The sequence below is a fragment of the Schistocerca serialis genome, chromosome 1 (genome assembly GCF_023864345.2).
Source record: "Schistocerca serialis cubense isolate TAMUIC-IGC-003099 chromosome 1, iqSchSeri2.2, whole genome shotgun sequence".
Classification (NCBI taxonomy): domain Eukaryota; kingdom Metazoa; phylum Arthropoda; class Insecta; order Orthoptera; family Acrididae; genus Schistocerca; species Schistocerca serialis.
Window position 1 is genome coordinate 439,741,146 of NC_064638.1, and position 16,200 is coordinate 439,757,345.

Below are 16,200 nucleotides of genomic sequence, written 5' to 3' on the forward strand. Positions count from 1 at the left end.
AGAGTGGTCCAAGTGATTCTTGGCCACAGTTTGACGGTGGCCATTCATGTGGACAGACAGCTTGTTGGTTGTCATGCCTACATAGAATGCACCACAGTAGTTGCAGCTTAGCTTGTAGACCACATGACTGGTTTCACAGGTAGCCCAGCCTTTAATGGGATAGGTGATGTTAGTGGCTGGACTGGAGTAGGTGGTGGTGGGAGGACAGGTATTGCAGCTAGGTCTATTAAAGGAGGTCTTGCATCTAGATCTATTAAAGGGGTATGAGCCATGAGGTAAGGGATTGAGAGCAGGGGTTGTGTAAGGATGGACAAGTATATTGTGTAGGTTCAGTGGATGACGGAATACCACTGTGGTAGGGGTGGGGAGGATAGTGGGCAGGACATTTCTCATTTCAGGGCACAACGAGAGGTAATAGAAATCCTGGCAGAGATTGTAATTCAGTTGCTCCAGTCCTGTATGGCACTGAGTTACGAGGGGAATGCTCCTCTGTGGCTGGATGGTGGTGAGAGACTGGAAAGATAAGGCATGAGAGATTTGTTTTTATACAAGGTTGGGAGGATAATTACAGTCAGTGAAGGCTTCAGTGAGACCCTCGGTATATTTCAAGATGGATTGCTTGTCACTGCAGATGTGATGACCATGGGTGGCTAGGCTGTATGGAGGGGACTTCTTGGTATCGAATGGGTGGCATGTGTCGAAGTGGAGACATTGCTGGTAGTTAGTAGGTTTGATATGGATGGAGGTACTGATGTAGCCATCTTTGAGGTGGCGGTCAACATCTAGGAAGCTGGCTTGTTGGGTTGAGTAGGACCAGGTGAAGCAAATGGGAGAGAAGTTGTTGAGGTTCTGGAGGAATGTGGATAGGTGTCCTCACTTTCGAACCAGACAGCAAAGATGTCTCAATGAATCTGAACCAGGTGAGGGGTTTAGGATTCTGGGTTTTTAGAAAGGATTCCCCGTAACTCAGTAACACCCAGGACTGGAGCAACTGAATTACATTTTCCATCAGGGTTTCGATTACCTCTCGTCATACCCAGAAATGAGAAATGTCCTGCCCCCTATCCTTCCCATCCATCCCACAGTGGTAGTCCGCCATCCACCGAACCTACACAATGTACTCGTCCATCATTACACAACCCCTGCTCCCAATCCCTTACCTCATGGCTCATACCCCTATAATAGGCCTAGATGCAAGATCTGTCCCACACATTCTCCCACCGCCACCTACTCCAGTCCAGTCAGTAACATCACCTATCCCATCACAGGCAGGGCTACCTGTGAAACCAGTCACATGATCTACAAGCTAAGCTGCAATCACTGCGCTGTGTTCTATATAGGTATGACAACCAACAAGCTGTCTGCCTCAACCTTTGTTAGTCACTGTCCTCACCCATCCAGCCCCTTTCCTGTTCCCATTCCAGCACTACACAGCAGTCGTTCCACCACCACACCGTCTTTTTATTTCTGTCTTTCTCCACTACTCCCCCCCCTCCCCACCCCTCCCCTTCATCTCCTCTGCCTTCTGTCTGCCTGCAGCACTTCACTGTTCCCAGCCTCACCATACTATCCCTCTCCTCCTCCCCCTCCACCATGGACAACTGAGTGTTCAACGGGTTACTATAATGGCAGAAAGACGTTCTGAGGTTGAAAGCAGTAATGTAGGTAGGGCGACAATAAAATGTCGACGATGTTGTGTGGTGAGATACATACATGCAGGCCATTAGCCCAAAAACAAATGTGCATTAAATGTTTTCTTTCTCAGAAACCTTTCAGAATAGGGCATATGTCCATAGAAGATTTTTGCTTCAAAGATTGTTCCTGGTGTGCTCCTGAGTACTGAACATTCCTCCTGGGATGCCCTTTATGCAACTCATTTAATAAGAATATTGTAATTATAAAGTAATTACAAAATAAAATGTTGGTGTCTCTTTTGATTCTAAAAGATAATATTAGGTAGAACATATGATAGTCAATATTAAATTTTGTAAATTGGGTAAGGCTGTGTTTTACAGATATGTATTTAACATACTATAGTTTATTCAGGAATTTAGATATTATGTACACTCTGGCAAAGAGAGTTCAAGAGGCAAATGGGAGCACTTTATTTCACTTTAACTTAATTGACATTTGATGTGGATATAAGTGATCAACAGTCAGAGTTTTGTCAAATGTTACTTAACAGTAATCCTAAAATTTCTGTCAGACTGCTTTCTTTTCATTTTATTGTAACAGACGTATTACCTGTGCATGAGTGTGTATGTATGTATGTATGTGTGTGTGTGTGTGTGTGTGTGTGTGTGTGTGTGTGTGTGTGTTTGTGTGCGTGCGTGCGTGCGTGTGCATGTGTGTGCGTGTGCATTCGTGTATGTGCATGTGCGCATATGTGTGTGTGTGTGTGTGTGTGTGTGTGTTATGCATACCCATATTCCTTTATTTATTGGATTTGAGATTAATGTTTGATTCATGACTCTTTCAATTTGTGTTTGCATTCCTCATGTTGTAGATGAACTGTCGTTCTTAAAATGGTTCTTAAAAGATAAAACTGTTAGCATTTGCACAAACTGTCTGATGCTTTCCCTGACAAACTTAGTCTGTGCAGTTAGTGACAATACTTGAAGATATGTGTTACTATACAAAAATTTCTTGACTGCCTTCATTATCAGCGTAATAGTTGTCTGTTACACCTATCAGACAATAGTACTGCAAAAGTGCTGCTTGAACCACTTGTTGTTCCCCAAATAGTGAGTATGGAGGTTAATGCTCCATTTAAAGGTTTCCAGGTAGCAGAAAATTCCAACTTCAGTCTCAATATATGTTTTTAGAGTGGAGTAGCGCTTTGTGGAAGCAGTGAAGGTATTACCAACCAATCTTCAACTATTGCACCTTTATCACTGCTTTTAGAAACTGTCCAGTATGTGGATCAGTAAAACATTATTGTTTTTAGGTGATGTTTGCATGATGGAGCATTGCAATGTCTACGGTACATTACTTGTGTGCTTTCTCGACCACTGTCTAAATGTGTATAGGAATGTATCAAAAGGAAAATTTACTTGAGAAAACTACAGTATTAAATTGCTAGACATGCCTGTGCAGTACTTACCATCAGAAGATGAAATGCTTAGTACTTCTGTTAGAAGAGAATTGAATGGGTGTAACAAATGGTGTGTGCATATGTGTTTGTTTTTGTGTGTATCTTTTTTATTCCTATATTATTTACATTTTGCCAGAACTTTCTTTTATTTTGGCATTTTCACTCCTATTATCCTTCCTTATTAACATCTTGTGATCACTGTCATGTTTTGTTTTATTCTTTCTGTGTAAACATTATCACCACTGCAGCTCTTTATTGTAAAGGTAGATACGCAGTGATAGTTTTTCACTCTCGGAGAGCTTTTGCAAGTAAATATGTCATGTAAATAATGCTGAGAGTCAGCTCACTGGCAGTGTCCAGTAGTGGGGTGAGATCTCAGATAATCATGCTCCATGAGTTTAGACGTCTCGTGTAGACAGCAACCTCCATCCCTTGAGAGCTGCGCATCATAGCTCTCAGACAAGTAAAACTGTACCGGCAATTTCAAGAGAGCGGAGAGTACTTGAAGAGTGCTGAATGGCCTCGTTGTGTCCCAGATCTGTGCCCTATTTCACAGTTTGTACACTGCCACAGCTTGGTAATATATTTTGCCGTACTCATGCATGCATTAAATGAAAGTATCCCTGAAACTGTGTGTTTTGAGCCGTGTCCATGGCACATTTCTGAGTGAAGAAATCACTTGTTTTACCTCATAAATGAACAACATGAGCAGCCAGCCTATTTTGAAAGTTCTAGAGTTAAACCATGCTATGCAGCAAATATCATATAATAACATCATAGAAATATTATAAGAATCAGCTAACAAAAATTAAAAAAAAAGTGTTATTGAAGAGACTCAATTTGGAGTTAATGGCTTTTGAATATCTGTGGGTATCTAGATGAAATTGGCCTAACATTATCTCATTGTAATTGTTACCTTACCAAATATTAAAGAGAATAAATGTAACCCATGCTGGAAATATTAGTTTAACAAGCAACCTGTCTTTAACACTAATGGAATTATGCTCAATAGCATCTAGATTGGTAGTTTTGGGTCCAATTATAAAGAGTATTTCTTTGGTCACCAATGCTGCTATTCTTGTGAAATTTTGATATTTTTGTAGGTTTTTCTATAATGAGCTGCACAATGAGATTCTTACACACTCTTAATTCATCCCACCACCTAATCTGCTCTCTTATCCAAAACTAACAGGGTTGTTTACATTTTTTCTATGACACTTGAAATATCAAAAGTGCAGCCACAGCCTGATGCCCTTCCATCACGACCTCTTCCTTCATGCACAGAACTACGAGAGATAAATCTCATGTGGAGTGATCTCTCAGCCCTCATTGACATTTTCACCCTGTTGTGCGTATACGCTTTTGATGTCCTCTCTAGAAAGACTCTCAGACACTTACAGAAAGTACTCACAAGGAAGTTTTAGAAGGTAACTATTAGTGAAAGTTCATCACAATCCTGCGAGTACTTCATGAGAGAACCAAACTGTCAGATAGTAAAAAACTTTCATTTGTATTCCCTTTCTAATACACAGTATAATATCCTATGTGTTGTCTTTTATCTGGCATGCATGTTTTGATATGTTGTTGTACAGACCAGAAATATTCTAAAGCTTATTCCATTCCATAATGGGCTGGTTGGTACAACCACAGGTATAAAAATAACTTTGCAAGGGAGCCTTTTTCTTCATATAATGACAGAAATATTCTCTTTTAATACAGGCCAGGATCACCATTACATCACACACAACACCTGTTACTGCTACTGCCTGCCTTGCGTCAAGCAGATCACGTCGTTAGACGCTTCTGGAGCATGGTGAACCGTGAGGGAAAGGTACCCATGAATAAACTCTTTGTTGAGATGCTGGAAGCATGTTTTCGATGAAGGAGTCCACAAAGAGCTGCCTAGTAAATGGTGTGACGAACCCAATCTGTATCTCGTGCCTTTGTCAGTCATTGTCTGCACATTATTAAGATTATTGAAAGTAAAATGCAGCTTCCTAAAATTGTATCTGCATTGTTCATAGAATTTTCATGACATGCAGTTTTACTGTTGACATTTGGTTAAACAAATGAAACATTTGGAAGATGCTTATGTACATGTGGGATTTATTACTCGAATTGTTGTAATTACTTTACATTTTTGTGCAGTTACAGTTTTTAACAACCTTTTTCCATCCCCAGTTACAAAAATACTGCCAGAAATTCTTTGATCCTTTCAAAATAATTTGTTGTTCTCCAGTTAAAGTCTTGTTTTAAAATGTAGTAATTACGTATCATAATGTGTAGCATTAATAGTTTTGTCACAGTACTGCAAAAATATATATTACAGACAACCATGGCTGCTACTTACATAGGAAAATTGAAAATCTCGTAACGTGTAATACAAAGTGTTGTTGCTATTGGAGTTACACATATCCTCAGAATTAGATGTTATTGATTTGTTACACTGTAATGTAAGACCAACTATAGGCTTATTTTTTGATAATGTTGGGAATGGCTGATGAGCAAAAGTTAACCGCACCATTATGAAGCTCCTCTTTGTCCATTGTGTTTCATCTCTTGTTTCAGAATTTTTTAGTACTCTACCTTGTACCATATATGTGTGTAAGTGGTTTGCTCTAGGTATGTGTGCTAGATGTACAGAACTGAATATTTAAGAGACGGGCCTAATGGGGCAGCATAATAGAGTGAACCACATCTTGAAGAAATCAAGAGCAGCAAATTGCAGTGTTTAACAAAGGAAAAACAGAGAAGAAATGATACTGTTAGAAGACAGTGAATTATGAGTGATATTTATAGCATACGAACTGAATTGGGGGCTTGTTTGAGTGTTGTGATGTAACATTTCTTGTCTGTCCTTTGTTCTGCATTTTTCCTTATTCATTGCATGGTTCTGTGTTGCAGGTTAAACACATTGTAATCTTGTGCTCAAATGTTTATCCGAAGTGAAAAATCAAATGTAAAAATTGATTCAGCTTTATCATTTGGGAGTACTTCTTTTGAAGTTGCAGTGTTCCTTTTGTTCGTTTTAATAACTTACTACAAAATGAGTTCATGTTTTGCAGCAGAGTATTTCAGATGAAAAGATTCAACAAGCTTAATTTGTTGTAGCATCTTTGAAGTAGCTCAACATTTTTCAAACTTAAGTCTGTGAAGTCATCCTCATAAAGTTGCTCTTAGTAGAAAGTTCAGCAAACTGTTTGTTTGGTCTACATCTATTAGCTTTAAGGTTTTGTAATTCAATGTAAATGTAAATATTCATCATCATTAGTTAGGTCCATAGTTTGTTCCAAAATATCTATTGCTGCCTTCATGACATCTCAGGTATGGTATAAAATGCTTCAAATCCTCTTCAATATGAAAAAGAATTCATAGTTCTGAAATGTAGGAGAACGAATATTAATGGTGGCAGTTTGTAAAAGATCAGCCTGTAGTATGATTTACCATGATGATGTGTATTGTTGGCTATAATCTGACATTTTGTGCAGAATGATTGTGATGTGTTTTTTACAACAAACAGTGCAGCCAGTATGAAATGTGTTCTGATGTAAAACAAGAATATGCTGAACAGTTGACAGTATGAGTTTGTACACAACAAATAAAAAATATATATATTAGATATGGGGAGGCAAACATATGAGAAAGTTGTGAAAGCAGTTACTTCTCCACCATAGCCAGAATTTCCTGCAAGAAAGAAAATTTGAAGCTAGGGATACATCTGTCCCTACCCGATTTGTTGGATGACTTTTAAGTTCTCATATTGTCAACATAGTTGTGGAAACAAAAAGATGTATTCTCCCATGAGAATATTAATGCACTTTTCAGGCTGTTACATAATACATAATATATGGTTTGAAAACAGATAATACTCTGTGTAAATGCGACAACTGGCTGTGATGTTAATTCTTTTGAATCTGCAGAAATTGACTACAAAATAGTTTATTTTATTGTCAGAGGGAAAACAAAATTTATATTTGTTGATTAGTAGTTAGCTCTTATGGCGGGTCTGTGCACACATAATTATATGGATCAATTCACAGTGGTACATCAGTTCAGATGAAGTTGTTTATATCAATCTTTGTTTTATGATGCCAAGGTCTTTTGTAATTAGGAAACAATGTTTCACTTCACATCACCCTTAAAGTAAACTTGCAGATCGAGGATCTGTTAATGCCAAGACAACAAAAACTGTGTCTTTGCTTGCACACAAAACATATTGTTCAAAATGTAAATAGTGATTGTGCAAAAGAAACAAAAGAAAATATTTATTAATGTTGTTGTGCCAGGCAAACTTTATTTTTTTTAAAGACTTAACCATCGTTATATCTTACTTTCTGTACTTCTAAAGCCATTTTCACCAGGACTGTAATCAAAGGAAAATATTGAATGTCTGCTACTCTGATTTTATATTATTTTGTTATCACCTACCCTTAGAATAGCATGATTTTTGTTCCAGAGTGATAAGTATTTTTCAAATGCTTGAGTGTCTTATAGTTGCTGATTGGTGAGCCACCACAGTCTGATAAGCCTTGTTCAGTCATTAGAACTAAGTTCAATGTAAAACAAGTGTTGAAATATGTAACATGGTCTACATAAATCACAATTTCTGATTTGGAACTCTCTGTCTCTTTTTGTACTACTTCTGGTACTCCATGTTTTGGAGTATGTGATTAATATTTAGATTTTCATGAGTGACAATTCCTCTACTATAATGCACTGCTTAGGGAGAAAACATGATTATAAACATCTGTTTACAGTTTTCAAATTTACAAAAATTTCATATGTGAAGTTAATTTATCACTGTATTATGCCAAAGAGATGTCTTAGTGGGTACAAAGTGTGTGAAGAATTCCATTTCTGCTGAAAAAGTAGCCTCTTCCTCTGTCTTAACCATGCTGTGGTACTTGTATACAGTTTAAATGGAAATATTCTTAGTTGGACTTATGTCACAAAGTACAGTTCATGAAGAAATTTGATCATTGTCATAGTATCATCAGACTATCAGAAGCATTGTATTTTTTGAAGTATGGTGTATATTTGTTGATCACCTTATCAACATCATGTTTATTGTAGTATAAATAGTGTGTTTCTCTTTTGTTGCTTCTAACCTCTATAGCTGATAATGCATGGTGACAATTGACACATTTATTCAACCTTCTTGACATAGCTGCAAAATGGAACTGCTTGTACCTGCAGAATACACTGGGTAATTTATACCGATTTCCCTATAACAGTGATAAGTAGTTGTGTTTCATCATACTACAGATTCACAAGTGTGCATCAGGATCTAACATCAGAATGAAACTCCCCACATTTTGAAGAGAGAAATTTTCTTGGGAAAGAGACTGAGTTAATTATTTTACCTAAAACCCTGTGAACTACAGCTGTTTGTATAGTTATATTTGTATACTATTGTACAAAGCAATACTTTTTTTGGAGTAAAAATGACTCAACATGTGCAAAAAATTTTCACAAAATGTGCATCATTTTCATGTTTCAAACCACTTATTACAAACCAAAATGGAGTGGATATAAGGATTCTGGAATCTTATGAAATAATAAATTTGTGTATGAACATGTGCATAAAAATGAGAAAAGATTCTCTTGCTTTCTCACTCGTCTGTAATATCCTTGTCACTGAAGTGATATTGACTGCAATTTTCATTAATGATGATATCCATTGCTTATTCATAGTCTTGCGTATTATCATTTCTGAAGTACAGGTCATTCACTGACACTCTCAGCTACATAGCAATCACTGTACCATACTGCATATCACATTCCATCAAACTATGCTATTCATGGCCAGTATTTGTGTATTTGGTGATTTTTGTTTTGTAGGTAGTAGGCTTAGGTCGAAGGCATATCTCTCTGCCAAATGTTTCATCTTCAATGCTGGAGATGTCATCTGAGGCTGGCTGAGCTTGTATGAGATTGTAACTGCTTTCATCTGAGCTGTTATTGCATCTGATGATGTCTTGCAGCATTGGAATATGAAATGTTAGGCTGAGAAATACACTTTGGACTGTGGCCCAATGTCCATAAAACAAAAATCACCAAACCGTAAGACACTGTTATCATGTAATTCTAAAAACAGAAATTCACATTTAGTTAATATATCAGAAATAATGTATGTATATCAGATGAACACTGCACAAAATGTGTCATTAACTTTCAGGTGTATCATTATTATCAGACTGTGGTAACTATATTCATAAGAGATAAATTTTTTGGTATTTTTATCATTCTACTTTGTATATTTGATAATATGAGAACGAAGTCTCTTACTCAACAGATCATGTGTTATGTCAATTATATGTGACAAAATCAAAGATGCATGTCAGGCCAGAATTATAACTCAGATTCCTAACTTTTTTAGGCAGTATTTTATTAATTGTACCAAAAAAGAAAGATACTTTGACCAGTTGAGTCTTTGTAATGGTGTAATTGATTGGACACTGCCTGACAAAGGCAATGATCTGATTTTGAAGTTTTAACTTGTCATTTATAGTCATCACCATTTATGTTTGCACAAAGAATATTTTAATGGTATAATAATTATTTAACCTCCTGTATCCAAATCGTAATGACATATAAGATCTGGCAAAAAGTTTCATGTGAGATATTTAATACAGGGTATTCAAAATTTTCATGAAGTGTCCCATAATACTTATATTCTAAATCATTATGGAAAAAGTATTCTTTTTGAAATTACGGCATTAATTAATGTTATGGTGAAAGGGGTATAAATTTGTTGTAAATGTCCAGAGAACTTGTACTTAATAACACTCATGGACACATCTTGATTTAGCTGTGTGTCTTCTTCCCATTGTTTACAGGCATCTGTTGCATTTAGCTTCTGTTGCTACAATTGTTAGGGTTAGTTTTGGCTTACGTTGACATATAAAAATTTCTCTTGAAACTGTCATGCATTATGGTATAGTTTTCCTGGACTAAATGATCAACCTGTAAAGACATTGGTTTTAATTGGAATCGGAGATTAAAATTATCTTGATATTTTGTTTGTTTAAATGATGCTTTTTAGAGCTATAGTTTATGTAACACACATTCAGTATCTTCATAGCAAAACTAGAAGTAGTTTCAACTTCTGTATAAAAATGTCTTGAAATCTATAGATTAGCAAAACTTCATAAATACTTTTAGTTTTCTTATTGAACATAATATGTAATTATTAAAGTATTTCCTGAAAACCATGTTATTTTGTAGTTACATCTGTGCCTATACTCTGAAATTCAGTGGTCTTATAATTTTGACATGCCCAAGCCGTATTTTTCAAGAACTGTATAACTTTAGAAATGAGATAGCAGAATTATGTGCTTCATATGTGATGAAATTATAATGTCAGTAGTTCTGCTCCTATCCATATCTTTTTTTTTTATTTTTTTTCTGTACCGTTATGTTCTGTCTATGATTTCAATAGTAGTCATTTAATCAGTCTCCTTTTATCACTTCAAATGTGATTCATAATTAACACATTTCATAAAGTATGTGACAGTGCTGCACAGTGCACGTACTTCTGATGTGATTTCCCTTCCAAATTGTTGTATTAACACATTTGTTGTTCATCCCTTACTTTTTCTTTAAAGTTTTTTGTCCCCTATAATATTTGTCCGCAATGTTTTAAATCTGCATACTCTTGTACAGTGCCATTCTGTTTCAGCCTTAGTGTAACTTGCTGGTGCTGTCATTTATCAGTGCTGCTCCTTTTTTCTCTATGTTCCAATATTCCTTTAAGTAGTTTTTCCGTATCTTTATTTGTGCTCTACCTCACATATTCTTTGAACGTTGCTCATCTTCACTGCTTCTGCCGAGCCTAGAAATCACAGCCTGTGTAGGTTCAAAATGTGGTTCACTCTTAACCCTTTGTTAACATTACATTTGCCACATATTTGAATGCCTATCTGTTGAAATGTGAAAGATTCTAAGGAATGTTGTAGTTAAAAAATGTTTTGTGAATGATCCTGTGTATGTATTTGTCTTTTTATTTCTGCAGCAAATATTTATAGATCAGTATTTTGAAAACTGATATTTTGAAGATGAAGAAGAAAGTTCACAATTAGCATGATTTGTTGTAATTACAGATGATCTCACACAAGGAGAAATCGTCATATAAATATTGGCAGTCTGTTTCCAATCAATTTTGTTCTTTTGGCTGAAGCTACAATGCAGATTTGAAAATTTATACATGCCTTTCATTTTCAAGGACACAGATTGGAAAGTGTTTACCTCATGGAATTGGGTGTACTGCTGGTGGTCAGCATCTTTCCAACACAATATTTCGATGTCATGACTCAGCATCTTCACCAGATGTTTCCCGTCACAGGAAACAGCTGATGAAGACGCCGAGTTACAATGTTGAAATATTGTGTTGGGAAGACAGAAAACAGAAGACAAAAGTACACCCAATTCCACAAGATGATATGAATCACCGGGAAAGAAATTATTGATGTGCACTTTGTACATGCTTGTTCATTTCAATCTTTTATGTTTGTACCTGTTATTTCTGATGACTGGTTAAATATGTAAATATGTATGTACATTCCTGAACAGCTTTGAAATCTAGGTTTTTACATGATTGTGATCCAGTTGATTCATTTCTGCACCTTCTTAACTGAGATTTAAATTCTGATGATTCTGAAAGAAAAAAAAATACAAGACTGAATGTAACAACATTACCCAAAATCCCATTCTATGCAAACTCTGCTAGGCAGAAATGTTTTACAAAATCCTTTACTCTTGACTACTAATTTCCCTTGGCTCACATTATCTAGAAATACTTGTCTTCCATTTTCTCGTTTTGCTACTTCAGTCCAATGTTGCACAATACCTAACACCCTATTTGCTGCATTAGTTTCTCGTCTTCTTTGCTATTTTATATTTTGTGCTAGTCATGTTCATATTTCATTAGATTGGCAGTAAGCCTCAATTTCAGCATGGTGCACCATGTGTTTCTTGTCCCTTTCTTAGTTTAATGTTTCCATATAGAATAATGCTTTTTCATTGCTCAGTAGTCACTAATGTAATTCCTTCTTCTTCAGACCTGCTTGAATTGAAAATCTGACGTTCATCATTGTGGAAACATGATCAAGGAAACACTGGAATTTATATATTTAAGTATTTTTATTCTGTGTAGGAGTATAAGTAATTTAAAAAATGTGATTTCAGAAACATGGTGAGGAACTTATTTTTCATGGTGTAGTTTTCCATCAAAATTAGTTTTCCCCTCTTATTTAAAGTACTGAAAGGTTCTCTTCTTTTAATTCTTCTTGCTGTTAACACACATAGCAAAATGTGTTTATGGAGATATTATTTAACTTAAATTGCCATTTGAAAAGTATTTTTATTAAGAGTGAAAATAATAATATCATTTAATAGGCAGTCCAAGAGACATACACAATTGTGTACAATAAATCCAAGGTTACATTTTTCATATTACGTGCTTTCTCTACCTGAACCATCCAATTCCATGCCTTTTTCTCAACAAAGCGGCCCCAGCATGTGACATTCTTGATTTGAAATTAAACCAAATTGATTCCAGGATTTGTCTGGTCACAAAAATCATTGATCTTTTTATTTACAACTTGGTGAATTGGAGGAGTCTGTTGAACTATCTAGTTCTGAAAATTGAGGCTAATTTTATGTATCACTTACTGAGGTAGCAAATAGAATGAACTGTATTGTAATTATGTGTATGAAAATAATTCAGCTACCATTTGAATTGCAGAGTATTGGTGTGGATGTAGACGGAAACCATGTCCTAATAACATTTGTTATTGTGTTGCAATTTGGTGTTGGATATAGTGGATTATCTCACTCTGTGAACAAGGAAATGTAACTGGTGTTTGAAGAAATATTGCATTCAATTTTTAGTAATGTTATCTGAACTCTTTCAGTGCTTTAATATTGGGAGTGAACTACCTGCCGCCTGAAACCCAATACGTGAAATAGGTATATTCTGTGAGGTCCACTAATTTTGGACTTGCCTGTTCTGGTGGTGCAGAAGTACAAATCCTTAATTCTCTTTCTGTTTCTCTATGTTCATTTTGTAATTACTACAGTTTTTCTCCCTGGTCTTCTTTATTTTCTACTTTTACATCACTGTGTGTAATAAAAAAGAAATTTCCTGAAAACAGTTCATAAGTAAAAGTTTAAAACTGATTGATACACTCAGAGAAGACTTACTAAAGAAGGAACAAAAAATAATTTGTAACAGACTTGTCTCACAAACTGAGTGCGCGACAGTTGAGTTGCAAACACTCATGCATTGCCCATAAAAACTCTTGATGTAGATATTTCAATGCTCCATTACATATCTTTCTTTTATTTCAAATCATTAATCTCTTTCTTAAACAGATGTGTGGAAATGACTTCAGCTTCTGGTGCTGTAATATTTTACAACTAGATAATTGTGTGTTAGAAATCTGATATTTCTTCACAGGAGGCTTATGACAAGTTCTTTCTCTTTCTGATTTGAATTCTTGGCTGACAATCCCTCCAGTCTCAGATAAATTCTTCAACTCACTCTAAGATAATGAACAGAGGTTCTAACATTAATCACTTCCTTCAACTTCACAAAGAGTTGCAATTTACTATGAGATCTATGTCAGCTGCAGTTTTGTTCCATGAAATTTCACAACAGTTACGAGAAAAACCAAGCCATGAACTAATTGTTGTAAATTATTACAAGACTATGTGTTCCACTCATTACTCAACAACTGTTGAGAGTTCATGGAATGTGTGTGATTTTTGACATCATGGTGGTGAGAGAACTTCTGTTCTAAACAAAATTACACGTAATTGGCAGTGAAAGGGTTCATAATATGATATTACTATGTCATGAGAATATGATTTAAATAGTGCATTTATAGAGATAAAATCCTGGCCCATATAATTTTGTGTGTACTGCTACCAATTAAACATTTCTGAAGAAATTTAAATACTGTGAAAATAAGGTCAGACAACAGAATCTCTGCGCTGATGCTATAACAAAGAAACAATGTAATGAAGTGATTTGATGTGAGTTAACAAACTAACTGAAGAAACACTTTTACATACAGTTATGCTGAGTTACCTTCTGCAATTTTGGTGAACTGCTATAAAGTTCTAAACTGAGATGGGGAATCAGTAAACAGAGCATATCTTGTGTATTATTTTGTGAATGGGGAAGAATAAAAGGAGGATTTGTTGATAAAAAATATTAAAAGATCTTCATTAAGAGTTGTGTTATTGGGTTTATACTTGGAATGTGTGTTAGGTTGTCTGCAGATTTAATTTTTGTAAGAATTATTTATATGCAGAAAATGAATTTTTGGTACATAGACAGCAGTTTTTTCATATATTTTGTAAAATTCCCATTTTATTAATTAACACTAAATTAATTTGAGTGGTGTTTCTAATGTAGATACAGGACCCATTAATTTAAATTTTTATTCCTAAAAATTTGTTTGATATTAATTTGATATCTAAAAGCTTTATATCTTAAAAGAATTTTCAGTACAATATTAGTGACTGTAATTCATTCTGAAATCTGTTGTTACGTCTAAAAAAAAATTACACACACTTGTCAGTAATGTATTATAGGACATTACTATTTTTAACCATCAATAATTATTTTAAGGGATTGGATAACAAGCTTTGTGGTACTGTTTCACTTGTGAAGCATTCATTGCAGCTTTCCAGTTATCATACAGCGCATAATATATATGTACATATATAGATAAATATTATATTTCAAAATACAGAGGTTTTATCATGTATTGTTCTACTACATGTTGTAGGTGATTTATACTTTTATTTGTTTCTAAACATAAATATAAAGGTAATTTAACTGATGCCTGTAAGATTTTCCAGTAACTGTAAAACAAATTGTGATAGTTTAAATTGCATTGTTTCATTTTTGTGTTGTACGATATGTATGCGTACATGATTGTTAGATATTGAATAACTTGTGATACCTGCTTAAAATATGGAAACTGTTATATCTGAAAAACATTTTTGTTTAAATTTCATTGAAATGTTATATAATATTAACCAGTGTTTTAAAGAGATTTATATACTTTTATGACTTGAAAGACTGATTCGAGGCAAATACTTTATTCATACAAGCTTAGAAGTTAGCCAAGAGGGCAGCTCTGTTTTTTCTATGTAGTTTTGTTTGGTGTTAAGACTGTTATGTTGTAAATATTTGTACATTACTCATGATAACTCTTGATGTAAATATTTCAGTGCTCCAGTACATTTCTCTCTTTTACTTCAAAGCATTAATCTCTTCCTTAAACAGATATGTAGGAGTGATATCAGCTGCTGCTGCTGTAATATTTTGCAACCATATAATTTTGCAACTATTTTTGTAGCCGAAGGATAACAGCATATTTCTGATTTATTGTTACAAAACAGCACAGAATCTATGTTTTTATACCTCTCAAAGTACATCTGCCAGCCACTCAAGTCTACTAATGTACTCAAACCAATTTAATAGTACTGTCTGTCTTATGCTATGATATGTTCATTTTATGAAAACAAACTACCTTGTTTTTAAAAGTTTGCAGAAGAGGACACAGGGAATCTTGCTGTTTAGTACTAACATTTTCCAGACATATGTGGTGAATTTGATAAATAATGTTAAACTGGAGCTGATGTGTGCACTGTTTAGCTCTGTAAAGGAAATATTAATGTGAATCTTCCATATTCAGTTCTGCATCTGCACAAGAAAGAAATCTAATCACTATTATTACCTGAAACAGAGATGATAAAAGCTTTCTTTTATCATTTGTTAATGCTTTCAAAATCTGCAAAAGTGTCACAAAAAGTACTTTTAAATAGTACATTCAATTCAAAGAAACAGGACACCACAGCTGTTGTGGGCACAAATAATATAGTTTCCTTACAAATAATATGGATTGATAATATCAGTCAGATTACAATGGTGAACAGTAATGACACAACAGATGAAGTGTCTTATTTTTGTGCAAAAGTTATTTGGGATGTAATAGATGTTTATCACCAATTAATTAATATTAATTGTTTGCTCTCTTAGTGTATTTGGCAGTTACTTTTTAGTTTTATATATATACAAATGCAGGCTT

General features: G+C 34.8%; 1 protein-coding gene across 4 annotated transcripts in view; it reads left to right on the forward strand.

Annotated features, from left to right (window-relative positions):
• The window catches only part of LOC126472713 (steroid hormone receptor ERR1), a 489,204-nt gene extending 481,493 nt beyond the window's left edge, over positions 1-7,711 (forward strand). For all 4 annotated transcript variants that reach the window (XM_050099956.1, XM_050099953.1, XM_050099955.1 and 1 more), the window contains one exon: positions 4,814-7,711. In XM_050099956.1, the coding sequence (XP_049955913.1) occupies positions 4,814-4,976 (163 nt within the window). In that variant the 3' untranslated portion in view covers positions 4,977-7,711. The remainder of the gene's footprint in view (positions 1-4,813) is intronic.
• Positions 7,712-16,200: the final 8,489 nt, after the last annotated feature.